The 27201-nt window shown below is 30.2% G+C and overlaps 1 protein-coding gene across 3 annotated transcripts; it reads left to right on the forward strand.

The window, feature by feature from the left end:
• The first annotated feature begins 22316 nt into the window (after positions 1–22316).
• LOC124918052 lies at positions 22317–26898 on the forward strand. 3 transcript variants are annotated; one of them, XM_047458321.1, is made up of 13 exons: positions 22317–22631; positions 22920–23061; positions 23158–23294; positions 23358–23562; positions 23639–23877; positions 23961–24027; positions 24162–24306; positions 24380–24522; positions 24592–24764; positions 24843–25109; positions 25180–25235; positions 25316–25518; positions 25596–26898. In XM_047458321.1, exons 1-13 carry the CDS (start codon positions 22413–22415, stop codon positions 26720–26722), a joined length of 3123 nt encoding a protein of 1040 aa, XP_047314277.1. In that variant the 5' UTR covers positions 22317–22412; the 3' UTR covers positions 26723–26898. The 3 variants fall into 3 exon arrangements, with proteins under 3 accessions (XP_047314277.1, XP_047314268.1, XP_047314280.1); XM_047458312.1 differs by having other exon boundaries at positions 22318–22631; positions 23961–24069; positions 25596–26897; XM_047458324.1 differs by lacking the exon at positions 22317–22631 and having other exon boundaries at positions 22933–23061; positions 23138–23294; positions 23961–24069; positions 25596–26896.
• Positions 26899–27201: the final 303 nt, after the last annotated feature.

A 27201-nucleotide genomic window follows, 5' to 3' on the forward strand; every position in this document is an offset into this window, starting at 1 on the left:
TTTTCTTTCTTTCATATGAAAATGGTGAAGATGGTGACTATATATATATATTATATAATATATTTTGAGATTTTTTACGGTTTTAAAATGAATTGTATTCGTAAGAACACACGAAGGTCTTGTTTGATCTCTGTTTATTTGAATAAAAAAAAGTAAAAAGTTAGAGAATATTTTAGATGATAATCACATGATCAGATCTCAAATTAAATATTTTAGATAATCTACCTATTCAAGATATATATAGTATTTACTTATAATAACTTTATTAACTGTCAAATTTATGTATGGGTTACAAATATATTTCATTCGGATTACAAAATTGGTAAAAATATAAAATATTTTAATTTTGAGTAGTGAATAGGTGAAGCATTGAAGATTTACAGCCTCACGATTCATGTAATCTCACAATGTATTTAATATTTTCTATAAAATATTTAATAAAATTTCTTTCTATAAGAAAAAACAATTCTTTCTATATTAAATTATTATAAATAAAATTTTAAATTATTTATATATTATTAAAATAATATATATGTTACATATATATATATTTTTTATAATTAAAAAAATAAATATACATTTTCTTTAATTTAATATATATATATATATATAAGTGTTTTTTTTAAAATTATTCATTTCTTGCCATGCTCAATAATTTATTCTCTCAGATTTATTAAATATAAAAAAAATTAATAATAAAAAAATTCAAATTTATAAATAATAATTTATTTTATTATATTTAATTAAAAAAATTCACTCATTAATTTACTATTCTAAATTGATAAATTGCACAATTTAATTATTTACCAAAAAATATATAAATTCAAATGTAATTAAAAATTATATTAATAATTTTTCCAAATCAAACAACATAATCTAATTATAAATTATCATTAATCATCATTTAATATTAAATTATTTTTCATAGTCTTCCATAGTCAACATATTAATATTCTAAAATTTCATATATTTTTTTTAATAGAAAAGAACTACCATTGCACCTCTAGTTATGACCTTAAATAGAAACAAAATATAATTAAAAATAAAAATAATTTAATTTAATATTAAATTAATAATCTAAAATATATTAAATCAAATCCAGTGAGAGATTAAAAAATATCAACCTCCTCATTTTCTCTTCAAACAATTTCAATATAATATTAGGCTATTCATTTTGAAATTGTCTTTTAAGAGGGAACTAGTTATTTACTAGAAGATGAAATTGAAAAAAATGAAATTGAATATTTTTTCCTTTTTAATATTTAAAAAAAACATAATTATATTATTTAAAAAATTATTTATGCTGTTTTATTTGATTTATTCATTTTTACTCTTATTATTCATACAAATATAATATATATTTAATTATTTAATATTATGGTTACTTTCTCAAAATTATATTAAAAAATTAAATTAGCTAAAACATATCTTTTGAATTAATAAGTAAATTAAAGAAATTATTAATGAATCTAAAAAAGATAAATTATTAATATAAATAAATAAATAAATATTTTAAATTAGGCTTAATAAACAAGTTTAAATCACTCTTTAACAATATTATAACACCACAACTTTTTTTTTACTTTATTAGTTTTGATTTTTTATTTTATTTTAAAAAAAAGTTGCCTATATATTAAAAATAAAAATAATTTAAACACAAAACATGACATAAAAATAACAAATAAAAAAAGAAAAAAATAATACTTAAATAATTATCGAACTCGTAAATTTTCGAAAAAAACGATTAACTTTTCAATAGACTCTACTGACTTTCTTGAACGAATCTCAAAAAACGTCATACTAATAGTATTATGAATGATATGCATCAGACGACTACGATCATTGAAAGTTTGACGATTTCTCTTCAACCAAATAGTCCACCAAAAAAAAATTAGGATGATAACCCAAATATGTAGGTCTGTCATTTTAGTCGCATTAATTCAAACTTATCAACAACTACCTAAAAACTCGTGCATCACTCAATGAATCCCAGTAATACTCCATAAAATGCTCCAAATACTAGTCACCCATCGATAATACAAAAGTAAGTAAGTTGCCGATTCAACCTCTTCTTGACACATACGACAACACTTAACCATAATACAATTTTTTTCCATGCACATATCATATGTTAGAACTCCACAATGAATAATGCTCATTCCAAAGAACGAGATATTGGATGGAATCTTTGACTCCCAAAGTTTTTCCTAATAAAAATTATATGGAATCATCTTAGAGAACAACTTGTAGAAATGCCCCACATGGAAACTATCAATATCTTGTCAACGCATAATATCTTGTTCAAACGGTGACACTTATTTGCGTCTTACAAAAAGTAAACTCTATTATGAGACGAAGTCTCCATAATATTTAATCTCCTTCTATTTCTAATTCGGTTAGAGAAACCACTAGACCAATAATCAAACATGTCCATACATGTGACATGTCTAAAGATATCAATGAAATCAAGCTTAGGATACGTTGTAGGTAGACTTTTGACACTACACTAAATGTCGTCCCAAAATCTAATTGAAGAACCATCCCCTATAATGAATCTAGACTACTCACAAAAACTTTTCCACATAGGATAAATTCTCCTCCAAATGCTACACCCCGCTAGATAATTAGACATTTTGGTGAACCAACTAGACCAATCATTACCATAATTATATCTGACTATCGATGCCCAAATACTATTTAACTCCATTACAAATCTACTACACCATTTTGATAGAAGAGCTTTATTAAAAGAAATAAGACCTCGAATATCTAGACCTTCTTGAATTTTGAAATATTTAACCTTATCCCAACTAACTAGATGACAAAACGATGAGTTAGAAGATCCCATAGAAATTTACACATTATTCTCTCCATTTTCACTGCCACACTCTTGGGAAGAATGAATAACGACATCATATATATGGGCATAGATGACAACACACTCTTAATGAGGATTAACCGACCCCCTTTCAAGATTATTTTAATTTTCTATCTAGACAATTTACATTCCATTTTAGTAATAATCGGGTCCCAAAAGACCTTGGATCACAATTTAGCACCTAATGGCATACCAATATACGTTGAAAGAAGTTCACCAATTCTGAACCCAAATACATTTTCCAAACTTATCCTTCTTCTATTCGAAACATAATTTGAAAAAAATATGTATGATTTATTAAAATTAACTCGAAGACCGAAAAATGCACCAAATAACTATAAAATATCTCGAAGGTGTTTAAAATTCCTATAAGTAGCATGAACCATGTAGAGCGTGTCATCAACGAAAAAAAATGTGATATGACGAAAGGATATCTTGTTGACCCACAACTCACTCCATGGACGAGTTCCGAGTTTTCTACGAAAGCCATCATTTTTAGAGAGCTTCCATAACAATGACAAACAAAAAAGGAGAGAGTGGATCACCATGTCTGATCCCTCCGGAGCTCTCGAAAAATCCCTGAGAATTTTCATTAACAATGAAAAAAAACTTAACCGTCGAGAGGAAAAATCTAATCCAACCAATCCATTTCGCACTCATTCTCATTTTGTCCATTGCATCAAATAAAAACTCCCAATTGACACGATCATAAGCTTTTTCGATTTAAAACTTGACAAAATCACATTTTCACCTCTTAAATTAGCTTAGTCAATGCACTCATTGACTATTAATACAGCATCATAGATTTGACGACGTTTGATGAACGCCATATGATTATAGATATGACCGTCTTTAACAACCTCCGCAACTTTATGACCAAAAATTTTTGCGACAATATTATAAAATGACGAAACGAGACTGATAGACCTAAAATTCTTCACATCAATAGTTCCTAGAGCTTTATGAATGAGAAATATCAAAGTAGAGTTTCAACTTTTATCAAATGATGAAAATCGATATAAATGATCAATTGCTTCCATAATTTTAGTTCTAAGGAAATGTCACGCTTTCTTAAAAAAAGAAAAAGTAAACACATCGCATCCTGGCGCTTTATCACTTCCACACCCTTAATGACCTCCTCAACCTCCTCCAACATAAAACGAGCCTCCAACATATCTTTTTGCGTTGTACTAATTGAATTAAAATTTATACCATTCAATTTAGGTCTGACCTTAAATGACGCATTAAACAAACCCCTATAGAATTTGACAACACTCGTAGAGATTTCAAGTTCACTACCATAAACTTTCCCCTCGATCGAGATATAATTTATCACATTATTTCTTACTTGCGCGTTAGAGATCCCATGGAAAAACTTGGTGTTTCTATCTCCGACTCTTAACCATGTAGCTTTACTTCGCTGGCGTGCCCCAATTTCTTCTTTCTTACACATATCGAGTAACTTGCTAACATTTTGAATCCGAGAACTAACCTCCTCAACGGAGAGTTCACGAATCTCATAATTCCTGTCAATGACATTAATTTCATTACATAAGTCATTAATTTTAGCATAAAATAAAGCAAGATCTCTCACGAACCAACTTTCGATAAGTTTATGCAGATTTCCTTAAATTCACAAAGAGATTACTCGACGAAGAATCAACTGATGACTAATTCACCCACTACGATTGCACACACAGTATAAAGTGCTCTTTAATCAACCATTTATTTTCGAATCTAAATGATCGACATGTTCTTTCCATCTTTCGGCGTTCTATTAAGATCGGTCAGTGATCTGAACAACTCCATGGTAGGACCTTTTGAAATATATTAGAAAATCCTCGAAAGATTGATTTACTAATTAGAAATCTGTCGATAAGAGAATGAACGTGACCTTCATTGCCATTACTTCTCCTAAAAATGAATTGACCACCTTCCAAAGGCAAATCGATAAGTTCAAGTTCTTCAATTGTCTTTGAGAACTCGCGCATTAGGCTACTATGCCTATTGGCCCCTTTTCTTTCAGACGGAAATCTTACTTCATTCATGCCACTCGCAAAAAAAATTGGTAATTCCCAGAGACTAGCCACGTTCTTCATCTCATTAAAGAACTCTGTTTTAGATTGTGTAAGAACCGATCCATAGACCACAATAATTACCCATCGTAAATTATCTTCCCAATTTTTTAAATGAACTTTAACCGAGTATCTACCAAAATTAACATCCATTTCTCATACATATCTTCATTCCATGCAACAAGAATTTCACCTGACTCCCCTATAGAATCAAGAGCCTCCTAACCACACAACCTCAAAATTACATAAATCCTTAACGATACATAAATCCTTAACGATCCATTAATCCATCTTCCGAATTTTTGTCTCACTAATACAGTATATGTCACAAGAAATAATTTTTCCAATTATTGATAAAATCTAGTTGGAACCTTTCTCGGCTTCGAGACCCGCTTTTCTACTTGCATATAACCCTGCGGTAGATCATTTTGCTTCTTCAGCTGACAATGTGGGTAATTTTTCGATAAATAAAGACTTGGGTGGAAAATATACGGAATGGGTGGAATCTCGTGCACATTGGGCCACACTTCAGTCTCTAATTCAAGAATCTCCTTTATGGGAGATTTGTTTTCATTTATCGTCATATTATGTGTAAATAATTCTACTTGTATATTCTTGTTGACATCATATTCTGACTTAGAATCTACTAAATCCTCGTCAGACACATCTAAAATGAAAAATGATAATGATAATTCAATAATATTAATCTTAAGATAAAGTGTTCTAATAGTATTAACTTGGATTATATCCTCCACTGAAGACCAAAATTTATTTTCTAAATCTTTAATCGTTTCTTTCTTGAACAATACAAACAAATCCAAAATATGAATCAATCATTTTAAATCTTTTTACTTATAATAATAATAATAATAATAATAATAATAATAATAATAATAATAATAATCTCCATGTCTTCAAAACATCACCTCTCATTACAATTTTCTTCTCTCCAAATAATTAAAAAAAACAAATCCAACAATGACGAGATGTTATTTGGTATTATATATTAATTAAATTTTTATATATAATTTTTAATTAATTTATTGAAAATTAATCATTTATTAAAATAAAAAAATAGTTAATTACTGAAATTAATTAGTTTTTTCATTTCTTTTTATGTTAACTTTTTCTTCTCTTTTCATGTATTTCTCTTCTCATTTAGGATTGACACACAAATATAAGAAATGATTTGTCCGATTCTTATCCTTTGTCGAAAACAATTGAACTTGATATTTTTTTGTTTCAATTTCCAATATTTTAAGAACCAAATCCAAATCGATTAGATCTTGTACAACTTGTTTAGGTTTGAGTTTTTAGAGAGTTAAAAATGAGGAAGAACGAAGAAGATAATTTTTTTTTTAACAAATATCATCTCATTGAAAAATAGAAAAAAAAAAGAGACTAGAACCCAAATTATTTTTCAAATTAACAATACAATTAAGACTTAAGATTTGTAATTTTTTTTAACAAGTTCGTATACTAAACAAAATATTTTTGATATATCCATAAATTTAACATCTACTTCTAGTAATAAATATGTTATTTTTATCCCATAATTAAATTGTTTGAAGTGAAATAATAATATGTATATGGACAATGATTGTGACCCGTTACACCCATGATTTGTCCGTTATTTGTTTATTGCGGGTCCTTAAAATTGTACATTTTTTATTATAAGAATTTGACTATATTATTTGACAAGATTTATTCAAAATTAGTTTCAATAATTTATAAATTAACTTTTTTATTTAAATTATTATGAGCATAATTTTTTATTTATTTTAAAAACTCATTATAGATTTATACTCTAATAGTTTATTTAAATAACCTATTTTTCTAATAATTTAAATAAAACTTAATTATTTAAAAATAATTTCTTTTAAACCTAGGAAGTTATCATGACCCCAAAATTATAACTCTCATTTTCATTTAACGGTTTGAATGGGTAGGAATGGAATTTGTGATTTTTGCTATACAATAACCAACTCTTAAAAAAACTAATCCATGATTTAAATAACATTAAATCAAAGAAAACTAAAGGTATGTAGCACTGGTTAGAGTTTACAATGGGATGGGCATACAAACTATTTCATTTATTTACTATATTACCCCTCTTTTTGTGAGAGACAACATGGATAGCAGACTTATTTGGTAGTAGAGGATCCCTATCCCAAAATTACTGGTTAAAATTATGAGTGAAATTGGTTTGCTTTGGTTAGATTATACTCCAAAATGCACAACAAACTTGTTGAAGTCGGTTTGAGCAGTCAATTTCGATTTATTCGGTTAAAAGATTGCTTCGACCGATTTATTCGGCTTGATCACTTTTATTAGTTCTCCAAATTATTGTTAAGTAATATAATTATACCTATATATTTACTATGTTTATTCATTTTGAAAAACAAATAACTATGTATATTGTTGTTGTAGATTAACAGTTGAAAATAGAAATGTTTAAGTATAAATATAAGTTATAATCAAATTATGTATATAATTTTAAAATTTTAATTAGGGATGGCAACGGGTATCCTACCCGCAAGGTAGTGAAATACCCATCCCTGTCATCGGACCCGATTCTATTATCGACCCCGAACCCGACGGGTATCTATAATTGTATCACATTCCCGATTCGTTGGGTACCTAATCCCTGACGGGTACTCTATTACCCGATTAAAATATGATTTTTTTTATTTTCTAAATATAACTAAATATTAAAAACACAAATAAAAATATTACTTATTTACATAGTTATGTTGCAGAATTTGAAAAAAATAATATTTTGTTATTATTGCATACATGAAGTTCAACACACAAAAAAAAAACTAAAGAAAAGATTAAAGAAAATTGAAAATTGAAGTAAGATGAATAAATGTTGATCTTGAAAATAAAAAATGAATAAAGAGAGAGAAAATACATGAAGTTTAACAACCCAAAAAAATTAGAAAAAAAGTTGAAGTAAAGATGAAGAAATGTTGATCTTGTAAAAAAAAATAAGAGGGAATAGAGAGAGAAAATACATAAAAAAAATGTTAGATCTTTAAAATAAAAAATGAAAAGTGGGGAGAGATAAAATATTTTGTTATTAAAGAAATGAAATATTAAGAGTCATATGAAAGATAAATTAAAATAATGATGTCGTGAATGGAGTAGGTGTGAATATAAGTATGGGTATGAATATGAATATAGGTAATTAAATAATATATTTATTGTAAATTTGTAATTATCATGTGAAATTTAAAAAATTATTTAAAATTTTAACAAATATATATATATATATATATACTAATATTTCAGGTATTAGGTATCGGATTTGGGTTTTACGCACTCTCCATTCCCGACTCCGAACCCGATCAAGTAATTCTTTTCACTCCTCATTCTTGACCCCGAACCCAATTTAAAATATCCAAACCCGATCATTGGGTACCTACGTGTATCAGGTATACGGGTACCTACGAGTATCAGGTATACGGGTACCTACGAGTATCAGGTATACGGGTACCCATTACCATCCCTAATTTTAATCATGATCATTCGGTCGGTTTGACCTTCACTAGACCGACGAATCAAACTATTGGATTCAATTTAGTGATTTCATAAACCGTCGGTCATTTAGTTGATCATTTTAATTAGTTTTCGGTTCAATTTAAGTGTTTTGGTTGGTTTAATCTATCACTAAAACCATAGAATTTTAATTTAACACACAATTTAATCTATTAATCAAGTAAAATGCTCCCCAAAAAATAATATGTTATGGTCCTTTGCCCCCACTTATTAAATGACTCAACAATATATCATCTATATTTAAATCACAAAAAATAATGTAAAAGGTTCTATGTGACAAACTCTTTATTATTATTATTATTATTTATTTTCTCAATCTAAATCAAAGATTAGATAAGATAAGATAGTTAATGAAAACTTTTCTTCTTTGTTGGTCTTTTGTACTGTTTCTATAGCGACATAGGGTGTCTCTTTGTTTAAAGTTAATTTTAATTAACTTAAAGTCTTTAGTGGGTCATTTGTTTTTTTTTTTTTTTTATTAAATCTTAATATCTCTTTACTTTTAAACTAAGTCTTGTTTGATTTATATTTTTAATGTTAATAATTTTTTTTTTTAATTTAGAAAAATAATACAACCTCACAATCAACTCTTATCTCAACTTTAACACGTTTTTAATGAAAATCAAACCTAGTCTCATAATACATCACTATTTCTTCTTGAACTATCCTAATGAGTTAATAATTTTTCTTTTATCAAATAATGGTTTAATATTTTGAAATTTGTATCTCAATTTTGAAAAAAAAGGTTATTATTATTGGAGCACAAGTAACATTTACTAATAACATGGATTCTTTTACATGCCAACTCTTTAATTTATTTAGTTAACAATTTATAGTTTTAAGGAGAATAATTTAATTAAGAGGTGGCCATTTTGACATAATGTAAAATTGAAAGGGACATTTTCACCTTTTCTCCCAACACTTGATGAAAAGCTTTGGCTTCTTTCTAATTTAAGAAGTTATCTTTTTGGGTTCACAATCAATTGGATGGACGTTCAAATATCAAGTCTGTCCTTGAGACTAATAATAAATTGAATATTTTTATTTATATATAGTTGGATTAGATCGGGCAGGGGAATTAATAATGGGGGCATGAGATAGTTGACTTGGAAATCGAAAAGAGAAATCAATACTTGTAAATTACTCCTACTTGCTAATTGTATATCAATTTATAATTTTCTTTGCTTAATAACAACATGTTTAGCCGCCTAAATTGCCTAAGATTTCCGACTTAAAACATAGAAGAAGAAGCTTCCAAAAATGAAAATTTAGAGACATAATCTACATCTTCCAAATGTAATATATATATTTTTAAATATTTCATCAAAATATAAATTTAAGATAATATATCAAGATATTTCAAGTGATAATACTCTTATCTAAATTAAAAGTTTATGTTCAATTTTTACTAAAAAAAATGCTATAAACTAAATAGATGTCTTTTAACTATGAATGTTCATTCTAGTCTTTCCGAAAATAAAATCGAATAAAAAAAATAACTTTATCCAAAATAACTGAGTCTTATTTTCTCAAATTCATAGGAAACAACAAATCCCCTCCCAAAGATTAATATTTATTTTTACTTTGTTTAACAATTTGATATGATAAAGTTCTCTTACATCAAGGAGGTAAAACAGTAGTTTTTCAAAATAAAAATAAAAATACTGTTTTGTCCCTCCATGTAAAGGGAACGTCTGAAACAGGCCATCCCGGTGAAGATAGAGTTCGTTTTTTATTGTACATAATTTTGTTATCTTTCTTTTTACTTTTTTTTTCTGCATTTTTTTTGGGATTGGGCAGGCACAATAATGCTTAGGTCCTACATTGTCTAGAGCTAGCAGGCCATCAACTCAATATTAAACATGATCACCAAACTTGCTAATATGAATACAAATATCTAATTTGTTTATTCTATAATTTTTTCCTTTCTTTTATCAAATTTTATTTAAAGGAAGAGTCATAGAATGCAACACCACTTGGTGGTGCGGGTTCATGTCAATTCATTTGAATTTCATTATTCTAATTAAACTTACTTCCTGTAAAAGACACTTAACGTGTTAGCTAAAACACCACACGTATCGATGTTACAAGTGAAGAAATCTAGCTAGTAGTCCAAACAAATGATATATTGGATTGAGCTAATTACTAGTTAGAAGGTTTTAATTAATAGTTACAAACAAATAAGTTGTCTTCACGCCTAAATGAGTGAAAACGAGTGTTTGGACGTGTCTAGTTAAGTAGCCAAGCCCCCAGGCTAAAGAGAAGGTGGAGTAGTCTTCTTATATTTATATTATTCCTTAAAATGGAAGGTAGAATAATTATAAGTTGACTTTCTTCTTTAGGTTATTTAAATTTATGACATTATTTATTATTACTCTTAAAACTAATTTAATAAAGAAATTGGTCAAAATTAGTTTTTACAACTAGTGGCTTTATTTTGAAACCAAACACAAGACCAGATGCGCATCCAATCTTGACTATGTTTATGCTTGGAATGATCTTTGTTTAAATGTTGTTGTTGCATTTGATTTGTTGTCCATTTTTTTTTATCGCAGTATAATAAAATATTATTTTATTTACCCTTTCATCATTCAAATTTATTTTTATCATTATATATTAATAACTTTTTACTTAAAAAAAATATATTTTTTTTCAAAATCAACATTAATCAAAATATTTTAAATAATTCAAAGTTTATTATTATAAATCTATAACCAACCATACATGCACTAAAAAAAAAAAAAAATTCTTTGAAATTAATGAGTCTAATTGACATATATGATACTATTTGATAATTAAATCTCTTCAAATTACTTTTATTTTTAATTTATTGAGGTTTAATTTTGTTTGAAACTAACTTTTGTCTATAATATATTAAATATTTCAAATTACTTTTATTTTTAATAAATTGAGGTTTAATTTTATTTTATTTGAAACTAATTTTCTTCTAACATGCTATTATATGATTTTTGTTTTTAAACACGTATATTCATCTCAATCTTAGAGATAATGTCAATGACAATATTTTGTTAAAAAAATAAAATAAAATTATGATAAATAAAATATATTAATTATTTAATAGAGTTAGATATAAAAAACATATTTTGTATCGGTCTAACCAATAATTAAAAAATAGTTGAATTGTCATTTAGACTTTTTATTGGAGCCAGTTTGAATTTGAGATTTTTTTTTTTTTTTTAAATCTCACAAGTTGAAGTTTTTTAATTCGTTAAAATTATAAAAAAACGAGATTTTATTTTAACGATTTTTTAACACGATTAACTTATTATTTATTCATTGTACTATATTGACACATGTCAACTATTTATTAATATATATATCAACCGATCAACTCTTTTAACTTAATAAGTTTAAATGGTTAATTTAATGTTTATATTTCAAATTTAGATGTTTGTTTTTCAATTCCATTTAGGATTTTTTTTTTTTGAAATTTAAATAAGAGTTCTATGTTTTTTTAAAACTGAAATTATGGTTTTTTTCCTGATTTTATAAGAAATTATATTTAAGGATTAATTTTTTTTAATAACTATTATCCATAAACAAATAACATATGATAATCATTATACATAAACAAACTAGAAACATAGATTATAAAAAAAAATCATTATTCATAAACTTACTAAAATATATATAATAAACAATAAACTATAAACAAACATAAAAAACTTAAACGATAAAATTCAGGTAAAATAAAAGTCAAAAACATAAAAAGAAACACATTTCATTATTCATGAAGCTTTACTCTTTATTGAGATAGAAATATTGATTTTTTTTTCTTAACAATATCTATTTTCTTCTTTACAACTATCTTTTGTAATTTGTTACTTGTTATTTTACAAGTTTTCAATTAAACATTAATTCAGGTGGATTGATTCTGTGACTGATTGGTGACACTAATCTTCAATACATCAAAATGATGTTGAGTTTGCATCATTATTTGTTATCGATATTGGTTTTTTAGTTAATTAAATTGGATACGGAGGAACACTGGCATTTGGATTCGATAGTGATGTTCGAGGAGGAGGAACGCGATCGGTTAGATTCAATGAGATTCTTCGAGAAGGAGGAGGAACACAGTGAACGAGAATCGATGGTGCTGTCTAAGGAGAAACACGAGTAGTTGAATCCGATAGAGTTGTCCGAGGAGGAGGCGAAACACGAGAAGCGAGATAGTGTTATCTGAGGAAGAACATGAGCAATTGGGCTGTCCGAGAAGGAGGAGAAGGAACATAATGAACATTTAGTTTAGTGCATCATCAATATTAATATTAAGGTAAATAATAAACTCTTGATAACTCTTATAAAGTTGTACAACCTCCAACAAATTATAATCAGTCTTAAGGAACTTAAATTATCATCACTCCATGATACCAAAACCTATTGAGATAATGGTCGGAGAATTGCAAATTACCAAAACTTACCGAGAGAATGGTCGGAGAATCGCAAATTAAAAGAGTTGAGTTGTTGGAGTGTCCGACCCATTGGGCTTGAAATAATATATATATATATATATATATATATATATATATATATTTTATAATAGACATCAATGTTATCAGTATCAATACACAACAAGTTTGAACTAATCAAAACAGATAGAGAAAGACGAAGGCAACCTTCAGTAATAAATTTTCTTCAACTATTTTCTTTTTTTTTTTTTGTCGATAGTTTTTAAAAATTTCTTTGAAGTTGTTATTTTTATTATCCCTTATAAACAATATTATTGTGAATAGTTTAAGCGGCAAAAAGTTTCTTTGTGAATAGTTTAAGTGATAGTAAAGTCGTGTAAATTTTTACTCAAAAAGAGAATAAAAGAATTTTGACTAATTTGCAACCACGCATCTCTTATTGTATGCAACAAAATGACACATGTTGATTGCAATTTCACACATGTTTTTTCTTCTTCTTGATGCTGCATGCCTTACACCACACTAGTACTAGAGTAGAGTGATGCTTTGATTATTACTACATATCTTAATAACCAACATTAATAATTTGAGTTGAGTTAGATAAGTTTAAGTTTAGGTTGAGTTTGTGTTAAATAAGTTTTACCTTTAGATGGCAACTAGGGTTTTGATGTTCAATGTAATCCCACAATAGTAGCATAATAATTTAAATAAAATAATTTGACAGATAAAACAGTCAATTAAAACTATATATATATATATATATATATATATATATATATATATATATATATATATATATATATATATATATATATATATATATATATATATATATATATATATATATATATATATATTAATCTAAATCTAAATTCAATATAATAAGATATTTTGAAACGAAATAAAAAATAAATTAATTTAAAAAAGAAATCATTATTGTATCTGAATTTATATGAAAACTATTTTATTTGGAAAGAACAGATCTAGGAATTCACATTGGGGTGGGCTTAAATATTGTGTAATAAATTATATGAAAATAGACGTTATACTATAATAATTAAATAAGTTAAACTCTACCGAATTTTAAAACATAAAATTCATCTATAATATAATATAATATAATATTATATATATATATATAAATATATATATATATATATAAATATATATATATATATATATATATATATATATATATATATATATATATATATAAATCATGTTCTATATAAAATGTCAAAGAATTGACAAAAATATCATGCTCTATTTTATTACGAAGTTTCATCTTCATATTTTCATTACCGAAAATATTTGCTCCGTAGTATTAAAAGTTATAATGTTAAAACTAAATAAATATTTTATTAGACAGTTATAGTGAAATTATTAAAAAAAATAGAAAAAAATTAAATGATGTTAATTTGAAATATTAATCCAACCAAATAAAATAAAATCAGTTATAAATATAATAACGATTATCAATACATAAATTAAGAAAATAAATATTAGGGAAGAGAATTAAAAAAAAAAAATATTTTATCTCTTTTTGAATTAGAAAAATAAATATAAAATTTTTAAATAAAAATAATTATATGATAAAAGAATTAATAGTATATTAAATTAATAAAATAAAATTTAAGTTTAAACAAATTCCAAATAAAATAGAAAGAATTAATGATATGAAATGAAGTATATATATATATATATATATATATATATATATATATATATATATATATATATATATATATATATATATAATATACCAAAAAAATAATAATTAAGGGGTGGGCTTAAGCCCACCTCAGCTCTTCAGTAAGTCCGTCTCTGTTTGGAAGGTATACACAACCAATTCTTTCACTGAACTTTAACAAACTAATATGTTCCTAACTTTCTACCTTAAAAAATCCAATATAATATGTAAATTAATATTATTAATATATATATATATATTTAATAAATAGTTATAAATATCAAAACATATATATTAAACTTATCAAAATATATAAAGAGATGTACATGAAAAATTTGATCTCATAAATTAATTTTGTCCAAAATAATAAAATTTAATTTGGATTATTTAACCCTTATCTAATTAATGAGTATAATGAGTTGGGTAATAGATTGTGGTAAATTAATTTGAGTTGGGTAACTGATTGTCTAAAATTAATTTAGAGTAGTAATCTATAATATTTGAAAAGAAAGTGATAAGCTATGAATTAGGATTCAGTAATGTTTAGATCTAGGGCAGAACAGTACCTTAGCAAGAGATTGAGATTGGACAAGATGAGAAGAGATAAGGAGAGAATTTGTGATTACAGATTCTGCAATCAGATAGATGAGATTAGAATTGTAGAGGAGAATAGGAATTGTAGAGGAGAATAGAAATTGAGGAGAGAGAGTTATTACTAACCTTAGATTGAAATATTGATTGAATGAATTACATTCTCAGATTGCTGCCTTCTTAATCATTCAAATGATGTAACTTCTTTTCCCTCCAAGTTTTCCCGCCAAAACCAATTACAGCTGTCCAATCAAACTTCTTTTCCCTCCAAAACCAATTACAGCTGTCCAATTCCAACTCCTTTTCCCTCCAAAACCAATTACAGCTGTCCAACTACTAAAATATAAAATATTTACTGATAAAACAGCTTATTTGTAAAATAAATGCTGACAATTATATCCACCAACTTATTCTAGGGCTTACAGCCCTGAGAACTAGGGCTTACAGCCCTAATTCTCAATTCCTTTCGTAACATTAGCCTCTCCATCACATCTTGTTCGACCACGAACAAGCTGAGAATCAGAAGCAGTTTTCCCCACTGATAGCACAAAATCGGGATAATGATCCATCAGCCAAGATTCTTCTTCCCATGTTGCATCATCATCGGAGGAATTATACCATCTAATCAAGAATTGACCCATACTTATTCCTTCTTTCCACACCACTCTTTCATCCAGAATAGCCACTGGTTTTAAAGTATCATTAGTGCACAAGATTGGAATATGAGGAGTAGCCAAGACAGAACCTACTCTTTTCTTCAGCTGTGAAACATGTATAATATTGTGCATTCGTGCAGTTGAAGGAATGTCCAGCCTATATGCAACTTTTCCAATTTTTTCCACCACCAGAAAGGGTCCATAGAACTTTGGACTAAGTTTGTGCATTTTTCCTCGAATTGACAATTGTCGATATGGCTGTAATTTAACAAACACCCAATCCCCTACTTCATACACACAGTCCACCCGTTTTTTGTCAGCTTGTTGTTTCATGCGGTTTTGGGCTCTTTGAAGATGAAATTTCAGCAACTTAAGGGCTTCTTCCCTAGCAGATAGGCTACGATCAACTGCTTCTACTTTTGAATCCCCGGCCAGATAAGGATAATGGATTGGTGGAGGTTGACCATATACAATCTCATACGGTGATGATAAAGCTGCCGAATGAAAGTTGGTATTGTACCACCATTCTGCTAAAGAAAGCCAATTAACCCATGACTTAGGCTTTTGACCAGCCATACAACGTAAATATGTTTCCAAACTCCGGTTGACTACCTCAGTTTGACCATCAGTTTGTGGATGATATGCCGATGACATGGCTTGTTGAATGCCCTGCAGCTTACATAATTCTCTCCAAAATGTACTTACAAAGATCTTGTCTCTATCACTAACAATAGTTAAGGGCATACCATGGAGTTTAAAAATATTGTCAAGGAATACCTGAGCAATTGTACTTGCTGAATATGGATGTCGAAGACTGATAAAATGTGCCATCTTCGAAAGTCTGTCTACTACCACCAAAATTGCCGAGTACCCATTAGATTTAGGCAAACCCTCAATGAAATCCATAGATATGTCTGTCCAGATTGACTTAGGAATAGACAAAGGTTGCAGCAAACCTTTGTAACCTTGAGTTTCCCATTTTTGTTGTTGGCAAACATCACAATTTCTTACAAATTCTCGGACATCCCGTTCCAATCCTCGCCAATGATAAGCTTGTCGAAGTTTTTGATATGTGACCATCACCCCCGAATGTCCACCCACCGCTGAGTTGTGCATTGTAGAAATTACATAGTTTCTCAACCCTTGGTCAGCACCTACTACAATTCTTCCTTCCTTCCTCAATTGTTGATTAATGAAGGTGAAACCTGCCATCCCTGAAGCATCTCTTTCCAATGTGAGTATAATCTTTTTCAAATTCTCATCATTCTCCCATGATTGTATGATTCTCTTCATTAAGACTGATGAAAATTCAGAAATAGCAGAACATGATCCTTCCGACGAAATTCTGGATAAAGCGTCTGGTGCCAGGTTCTCTTTACCCTTCTTGTATTGGACAGAAAATTCAAACCCCACCAGCTTGTATAGCCACTTCTCCTGGCTTGGATGTTTTATCTTCTGTTCTAGCAAATGTTTAAGTGATTCATGGTCTGTCTTAATCACAAATGGTTTGAATTGTAAGTAGCACCTCCACTTTTTAATGGCATGTAGTACAGATAACATTTCTCGTTCATATGCTGATAGAGCTTGTAATTTTGGTCCCAAACCTTTGCTGATGAATGCAATCGGATGTCCTTGTTGTGTCAAAACTGCCCCCATTCCTGTCATACTTGCATCTGTTTCAATTACAAATTCATCTTCAAAATTTGGTAGTTTAAGTACTGGAGGTCTGGTCATCACTTCCTTGAGTCTTTCAAAAGCTACTGTAGCTGCATCATTCCATTCGAACTTTCCCTTTTTTAACAGTTTTGTCAATGGCCCCACAATTGACCCATAATCTCTAATAAACCGTCGGTAGTAACCAGTCAATCCTAGAAAACCTCTTAACTGCTTCAGATTATTCGGTTCTGGCCATTCCTTGATAGCGGTAATTTTGGACATATCTACTGCTACTCCTCTTTGTGATATCACATGCCCCAGATAATCAATTTCCAGACAAGCGAAAGCGCATTTTGAATACTTAAGCACTAGCTGATGTTGTCTTAGTTGACCAAAAACCAATCTTAGATGTTTGATATGATCATTCCAGCTTTTACTATAGATAAGAATGTCATCAAAAAATACTAACACAAATTTTCTAGGATGAGGTTCAAAAATATCGTTCATCATCCTCTGAAATGTCGATGGGGCATTGGTTAGCCCAAAAGGCATCACCACAAACTCATAATGTCCTTCATGCGTTTTGAAAGCTGTTTTACAAATATCTTCTTCATTCATCCGTACTTGATGATAGCCTGAACGCAAATCAAGTTTAGAAAAAATAGAGCTACCATACAGTTCATCCATTAACTCTTCGATCAAAGGAATAGGAAACTTATCTTTAATGGTCTCTTCATTCAGCTTTCTATAGTCAATGCATAATCTCCAGGTTTGATCCTTCTTTTTAACAAGCACGACTGGTGATGAAAAGGGACTATAACTCTTCCTGATTATTCCCGCGTCGAGCATTTCCTTCACCATGTTTTCTATTTCATCCTTTTATAGAACCGGATACCGGTAAGGCCTCAAGCTTACTGTCTTTGCTCCTTCCTTTAAACGTATCTGATGATCATAACTTCTAATTGGAGGTAACGTTGTCGGCTCCTGGAACAAGTCTTCAAATTCCATTAACAGATTTTTCAGCTGGTCCTCCACATCTTTCTCAGGTAAGGAAGCTATGATAGAGTATAATTCTGTTGGATTGATCTCGTCCTCCCTGATAGTAAGAACTGCTACTTCAGCTCCCTTTTTAACTGTCTTTTTCAGCATGTTGCCATCTAACAGTTCTACCTTCCTTGTAGTGTCACCCTTCAGTTTTACCACTTTTCCCAAATACTCAAAACTCATTAACAATTCTTTGAAGTTCCAACTTATACCATTAAGAGTTGATAACCATTCCACTCCCAGAATGATATCATATTTTGGAATTGATAATACTCTGGCATTTATAACGAGCTCAACCCCTTGAGAAGACCATTTAAGACCAACGCATTCACTGTTGCTCATTAACCGATGTCCACTTGCCACTGTTACCATTAGTTGTTCAGCAGCAGTCTTTACAAACTCAGTATTACGAAGTACCCGAGGGTTTACAAAATTATGAGTGCTACCCGAATCTATCAGCATATACACACTGTTTTTTCCCACAGTACCCTTAACCTTCATGGTTTCAAAGTTCTGACATCCTTCTATGTTAAACAAAGGTGTTTCTTCCAGGATTTCTTCATTTCCGTATTCAGCTACCTCCTCCAATTGTACATCCCTTTCACATACATCAATATTCATAATAATTGGGCCAGTTTTACACCTGTGTCCATACTCCCATTTTTCATCACAATTAAAACATTGATTCCGCCTTCTTCGTTCATCCATGGTTTTCTGATCCAAATTAGTCCTCCTAGGATTCTGACCGATTGCTACAGGTTTATGAATTTCACTACTACTGCTCGAAGTACCAGAATATTGCGTACCTGGTCTAAGGGAGACTCCACTGCTGTTATTTCTATTGCCAAATGTAGGTTGTCTCGGTGTAGGCAAAAGTGGATTTCCTTTATTAGATAAGTAGCCTCTTCGCGCCAATGATTCACAGAATGCATCTTGTAATTTCTGATTAGTCCTTTCCTGCAGCTTGGCCATGCCCATAGCTTCTGATAGAGAATTTGGTTTCTGAATTCTAATAGGATTAGCTATTTCTTCTTTTAAACCATTCAGGTAGCCTTTAATAGAGTATTCTTCAGTTAGATGAGGAAGTTTATAGATCACATCCAGATAACTCTTACCATACTCCTTAACTGTTGTTGTTTGCTTGAGATCCTTCCATTCGTCTAAAGGATCATCGAATTCGCTTGGACCAAACTCTTTTAGGACCAACGTTTTTAACTCTGTCCAAGTCATAGCTCGTCCAGGTAGCCGGTGTTGTAGATGCGAGCTAAACCAGCAGCGAGCTCGTCCATACAGGTGTGCACAGGCATACTCCAGTTTAAACTCTTCTAGCGTTCGATCTACTTGGAAAAACATCTCTACTCCATAGATCCAGTCATCTACCTCATCGCCGTTAAGCTTTGGGAAATCCATCTTCGAAAGTCTCGTTGGCGGTTGGTATATATGATCCCGATAGTCCCGATCACCATTCCGATTTCTCGCTTCCTCAGCTCGCCTACGATCTGGAAAATTGTCGCCTCGAAAGTCCCTTTCCTCTGCACCTCCTGGTTCACGGTTATTGCTACCTGATGCTGGAGTTAAACGTCTAATTGCCACATCCATGGAAGCCATCAGTGCTTCAATCCGATCAAAACGAGCATCCTGTGCCGACAATCTTTCATCATGTGCCTGACTACGACTTCGAATTTCATTCAATTCCGTTTCCATACGCGTTTCCACCATAATGCCAAGAAAGGTGCTCTGATACCAGTGATAAGCTATGAATTAGGATTCAGTAATGTTTAGATCTAGGGCAGAACAGTACCTTATCAAGAGATTGAGATTGGACAAGATGAGAAGAGATAATGAGAGAATTTGTGATTACAGATTCTGCAATCAGATAGATGAGATTAGAATTGTAGAGGAGAATAGGAATTGTAGAGGAGAATAGGAATTGAGGAGAGAGAGTTATTACTAACCTTAGATTGAAATATTGATTGAATGAATTACATTCTCAGATTGCTGCCTTCTTAATCATTCAAATGCTGTAACTTCTTTTCCCTCCAAGTTTTCCCGCCAAAACCAATTACAGCTGTCCAATCAAACTTCTTTTCCCTCCAAAACCAATTACAGCTGTCCAATTCCAACTCCTTTTCCCTCCAAAACCAATTACAGCTGTCCAACTACTAAAATATAAAATATTTACTGATAAAACAGCTTATTTGTAAAATAAATGCTGACAATTATATCCGCCAGCTTATTTTAGGGCTTACAGCCCTGAGAACTAGGGCTTACAGCCCTAATTCTCAATTCCTTTCGTAACAGAAAGAAATTCAAGAACTCACAGTGGAAGAAGTAAAATCGCTGAAGATATTTAGAGATATATAACTTCAGATGGAAATGCACTCATTCAATCCTGGAGAGGAATCGAAAGGAATGAAGAGAATAAAAAGCTCTTCCATATATGGGATATTTCGTTTGAGAATGTCACAAGTAGAATAAAAGTAAAAACGTTGTAGGTGTTAATTCATTATTGTTATTGTCTATAATTCAATTATTATTTCATTATCAAATTTAGAAATTGTCTAGATCTGATTTTAAACTTTTGTAATTTCCCCTTTTGAGTTTTTTTAATGAAATGGCACTAAGCTGTTTTCCAAAAAAAAAAAAAAAAAAAAAACTAATTTGGGTTTATATAAATTTAGATTAACATTTTCTGCTATAGTGGAATAATAGTCCACCTTCAATATGGTTTTTTATAAGATCTACATTTTTCCTTATTCTAAGTGAATCTTTATGGTGTACAATCGACAAACCATGATTTCACATGACATTTTCTATAGTTGTTGACTACGATACTCTTCTTTAAAAGAAACTTAAGCTTTATAATTAATTAGGTATCAACTATTAAAATGAATTTTTCGATTAAAAATCCTTTACACTCCCTGCAATGGTCAATTTCAATTCTTTAATTCTCTTAGCATCTTATACTAAAGTTTTTCACTTTAAAATGATTTTACATTTTCTTTAAGAAATAAAAATATATTTGTTTTTACAAAATTGTGCATCATAATCTATCCAAAATTTTATTTGGTAAGTTCATTTTTGTCAAATAAATTGTGATCTCATAACCATATCTTTTCACAAAGTGAAAAAAAAATATGGGCTATAACTTATAACTACAAATCTGAAAAAACGCACATTGGGTAATTAAATCGTCAAAAGTTTTGTCTATGATAAACGCCTTAAATTAATGCAGGAGAACATTACTGTTAAGTCAAAAATAAACTTTCCAGATGCAGGAGACCACCAATTGTTCATGAGCTCCCTTATAAAGAGGACTCTGTAATTGCATTTGCTGTAGAAACTGAGGCTTTGGACTGTAATCAGTTTACTATATATATATAAAAGAAAGAAAAAGAAAAGTCACAATTAACTAATTTATATTTTAAGTAAAAAAATCATCTAAATTTAACAAAAATATATGAACAAGTAACACAAAATCAAATATTAAATTAGTTAAAATAATATTTAAATTCAACATAAGCCTCAAAACATGAAAATAATAATAATATTAAAATTAAACATCTAATATATATAAGTCAAATCTTTATGTGGACAAAAAGAGTGAAAATTAAACTTGAAATGATCAAAGTAGGTCTACTTGTGGCAGGAAGAATTAAATGCCCGGACATGGTAGTTACTTAGATGTGTGAGTTTATTAAATCAAGCAATTATGACATTACCAAATAATGTACATGGTAGTTGCACTTAGCCAAATTTCCTTTTCTCTGTTCTTCCCTCAAAACACTTGATAAAGATTAAAGATTGAAGATTGATGTCTGAAGATTGAAGATGAAGATGCATGAACATCTTCTTCATCTCCACCTCTGTCTCACAGTTATGTTTATAACTGTATCCTCCTCAGATTCAGCTAAATTATCTGTCTTAATTCATTTCGATGAAGTTCCTCCTACCCATTCTAGGTTCACCGATGCTTTCTTTAGATACTCTTTTCTTAGGCCAAATAGTTCAGATGCATGTAAACCTGGTGGCTGTTCAATTCACTGTGAGGTACACTAATTTTTTTTTCTCTTTTATATTCTATAGATTCTTTGGTAAGGGTATAAATTGTTTGCGAATTTGGGTTATTTAAATAACCTTAAATGCGTTATTTAGATGAAAAGACTAAAAAAGTATTATAGAGAATGTTTCGGTTAATGAATTGAATAATGTGATTATTAGAGGATAGACAAATAGAAGGTGGGTTATTTGTATAACTTAGAATTGAGAAGAGAAGGTTTGAAGAACAGAGAAGCAGTAACAACTAGCTTATTGCAGTTCTGTTTGAATATTGAACAGCTTGATGGCCAGCCACTAAGACATTGTCCTCCAGATAACATACAATTCAACAACTTGACAGTGAATCAAAAACACAGTTTTCTTCTCAAAGTCTCAACTTGGGAAGGAAGGAGAAACTCATCGGTCTACACATGGTTCATTGGTAAAAAATCTTGTTTCATTACTATTATTCCGCGTGAAAGATAACAGTATTTTAATCTTACACAATTCAATCAAAGTATTGTGTGACAACCAACAGATACAAAGCCACCAAGTGCAACAATTTCTAGCAAGCGAAATTATACAAATGCTGATAGCATTGAAATAGAAGTCACCTTCACTGAAGCTTGTAGTGGGCCAGCAGGCTTCAATTGTTATAACTCATCCAACTGCGATGTAAGTATGCTCCAATTTAAATGACGAATACAAAACAAACAATGTCATAGTTCTGTTTTGTAGGTTATTGTAAGTGGTCCAGCAAGTGTGGATACATCGTCTCCAATCCGTGTAATCAAACCCAACATTCAATATGCTTTAAATATCATTTTCTCGGAAAGAAGTACTTATGCACGAGTAGTGATAACAATGGCAGAGAGGTTTTGTACAGACCAGGCAGGAAATTACTTTACCAGAACAAATGAATCCAGTTTCATTGTTCACTTAGGTGAGGAAACTTCAAAATCACTTCTTCTTTTTTTTATGTTTTCTTTCATTTATGAACAATTCACTTGTATTCTCAGATAGAAGACCTGTTCAAGTAGACTTATGGATATCTGTTCCATCTTATGAGTTGGAGGTTAATGGACATCCAAGAACTGTTATTGCAACTAATAAATCAGAGGATTTACATGTCTTTTTGGACTTCAGCTCTCCTGTTATGAATTCAACATTGCAGATCATGCATGCCTTACAAGTGAATTCAGGCAATTTTGTTCCTAGCCGCAACAACAATAATGGAAATCATAGATTTGCATATGAAGTATGAGAGAAAGCCCAGTTTCTGAAAAATTCATTTGATTCCAAACTACAAATATTAAATCATTTCAAATTTCACTTTTGTAGATTAAGAATATTTCAACAGGAATAGTTGAAGTTGGATTCAAACCTGATTCAGTAATTGGCTTGTCAGGTGTACTTGTTTCCCCTGTTTCTTCGATAGCCTTCCTATATGGTTGGTTCAATTTTTCTCAGTTGATTCTTTCTGTTTTCTTGAATTTAAAAAAAATCTCAACAAAAAACTCAACATAGAGTCTTGTTTAACAGATTCAGAAAGTCCAAGAGTAGAATTGAGCACAAGCTCTTCCCAAATGACAACAGATTCGAGTATCGATGTAATAGTTAAGTTTACAGAGCCAGTATTTGGGTTTGAGGCATCAAAGGTAGAACTGGAAGGGGGGAATCTTACAAGGCAGGTGAAAACATTGAACTATTTTGCTAATTGAGTTTTCTTTCTTTTTAACATGAGTGCATAATCATTGCAGATTTGAGGAACATTCAAGAGTTTTATACTCATTAACAATCATATTCATGTCTCAATCTATAACCGTCACAGTTCCCAAGGGAAAAGCTTATGATATTTCTGGGAATCAGAATTCTGCGTCGAATGTGCTGAAAATCCAACAATGTATGAAAAACTTCCTTAAATCTTTGTTTCTTATACAGAAATTCATTTCTAAGCGTGAAAAGATTGCAGATTCAACCCCCACTTCAGCGGTTGTAATCCACACTTTCATGACTTCTGGAATATTGGCAACAGCAGCAGCCTCTGCAGTTATATCACTTTCTTCCACAAATCTAGTTGCCATCAGTAGGCTGGATCATGAGGTCCCCAGCTTCTCCTTCAATCATAGATTAATGAATCTGCAGGTAATTGCACTAAAAAGATTATACAATTACAAACTTTCTACAAGATTTTGGTAAAACATTCCCTGAATTTGGTTACAGGGAATGGTGGGACATCTTCAAGTATTTGTCCTTGCTAATTGGATCTCAATTAACCTACCATTAGTTTATGTGGAGACAACAAGGGGTCTTAGATGGATCATCCCCCACAAAAAACTTCCATGGGTAAAGGAGAGATCGAGAACTGTGCTTACCCATTTGAGTGTAATAACAAATGTTCAATCAATGTCAAAACATCAAAGCTCAAATGCTAAGGACATTCCCTATGGCTTACCACTAGGATTTAATGAATATTTCACCTATTTTCTGGTATATGTCAAATTCTTAAAGTTTCTTTCTAATGATTTAGATAAATTTTACTTACCTAATTTATCTATAGCATGTAGATCCATTCTTAACCATGCTGATGATCAAGAAAATGGAGAAACAAAATGGGTACATATCCAAATAAACTTGTTTAAACAAAACATTGGTAGTGAAAAGGACTGATTCTTAACATTTATGGACTTTCACAGATGGGAGGACTTAAAGATGAACTTGTTCTGGTTAGGTGTAGCGGTTGGTAGCTTGGTTTTAATCCAAGCTTTTTGGTTATTCTTCCTACAATTGAGATCTAAAACATCGGTTCGCAGGATACTTTCTGTTCCAAGGTTCTGGATCTTTCTTCTGATAGTTATGCTTCCTTGTATATCACAGTCATCTGCATTTGTTATCACAGGTGAGTAATTATGGTACCCGAAGCATTTGAACTTCAGACAAAAATGAATACTAAAAAGGATTGAATTGACCTTACAGGAGGCACATCAGAGGGAATCCTTGCGGGGGCACTTCTTCTAGCTATCCCTATGGGATTCATACTGTCTGTATTCCTTTTCCACACAATAGTAATCTTCCCTGGAAACCTTACTCAATACAAAGAAGTTAAGTACAGCTATGAAGATGAACAATGGTATAAGAAATTCTGTTTTCTGTTAGTTGGAAGACAGAAAACTGGGAAATGGTTCTACAGAAAAGGAGTAACTTCTTATATCCTACAGCAATTTGATATCCTATTTGAGAATCAGAAAGGCCCTCCATTGTTTGTCTTGTTAGAACGAGACGACTCAATTAGAAGTGGGATTGGAAGAATAAGGACTGAGAATTCAGATTACAGTAATGAAGAGATTAAAGCTACCATATCAGAAAGGCTACTAGGATGTGCTAGATCCTCCTATATCATTCTTGATCTCATAAGAAGGACAGGTTTAGGGATAGTATCAGGAATCCATTCAAAACAAGGCTTAAATAAATCGATTATAGCTTTAGCATTAACTGTGGTCCAATTTTCCTACCTAATCATTTTGAAGCCTTATATAAGCAGAGGAGTTCATATGGCAGAAAGTATTTCTCTTATGTGTGAGATAGGCCTCTTCTCATTAGCTATGAAACAAAGTGGTTCAAGTATAGCTGGTGAGAACATTGTTGGATGGATACTGTTAGGTTTATTGATCTTGACCTACATTGCCAATATCACAAGTCAGTGGTTTGATCTAATAAAATGCATCCTACAGTTTTCATTACCTCAAAAGAAGTCTTTCAGGCTAGGGTTGAAAAATATTTCAAAGGGACTTGTACTGCCTTTCATTCCAAGGAAATATTGGATCAAAGAAGAAGGAATTCCAGAATCTGAAAGAACATTGCCATCAAGTTCTAAAACTGCAACAGTGGTCCCTGTAATCAGTCCTAACTTTTCACCCAACCCAATGAGTAGGGAAGTGATGAGTTCTATGCCTATAAGAACAAAGGAAAAAGATCATCTTAGGGAACTTAAGATTGAGAACAAGAATGAGATGAAGAAACTAAGACAGATGGCAAAAGCTAGTTTTACTGGTGGTTCAAAGTATGAGATGGGCAGTACTAGTTATGATTTACTAACTGAATAGCAGATATCTTTGTCCATTTGTACTCTTCCTATATTATGACATTGTGGAAATGATCTTTTATTTTTTATTTTTTTTTGTCATTAGTTGATATATCCTCTCTTGTATAGTGTTTGTAACTGAAGAAAATTCTCTATTACTAACCCTAACCCTAAACCCTAACTCTACTACTAATGGGTAAACAAAATCCTCCCCTTGAATTTACTTGAAACAATATGAGATTGTTGAGACTTCCTATCCAAAGGGAGAATAATAAAATAGAAAATTAATTAAATAAACATGAGTCTTCATGCATAGAAAATTAGCATGTTCATTTTCAAAAAATTTATATTTCAAATCAAACAAAATTATTTATATATTAATGCTGCATTGTGATTGGTCGTAAACATGTGTACATCATAAAATCGGTCACAGAATATTTCGGCCGGAGGTTGGATAGGTTTTTTTTTTTTTTTTTTTTTTTTTTGAAAAAGGGGTTGGAA

The sequence above is a fragment of the Impatiens glandulifera genome, chromosome 1 (genome assembly GCF_907164915.1).
Source record: "Impatiens glandulifera chromosome 1, dImpGla2.1, whole genome shotgun sequence".
NCBI lineage: Eukaryota > Viridiplantae > Streptophyta > Magnoliopsida > Ericales > Balsaminaceae > Impatiens > Impatiens glandulifera.

What these genes read in the sequence shown, in the direction of transcription:
- LOC124918052 (XM_047458312.1), top strand. Translation starts at nt 22,413, where the DNA reads ATGAAGATGCATGAACATCTTCTTCATCTCCACCTCTGTCTCACAGTT. An exon ending in GAAGGGGGGAATCTTACAAG is followed by an intron (nt 24,307 to 24,379) that starts GCAGGTGAAAAC and finishes TAATCATTGCAG; the next exon opens with ATTTGAGGAACATTCAAGAG. An exon ending in ATAGATTAATGAATCTGCAG is followed by an intron (nt 24,765 to 24,842) that starts GTAATTGCACTA and finishes ATTTGGTTACAG; the next exon opens with GGAATGGTGGGACATCTTCA.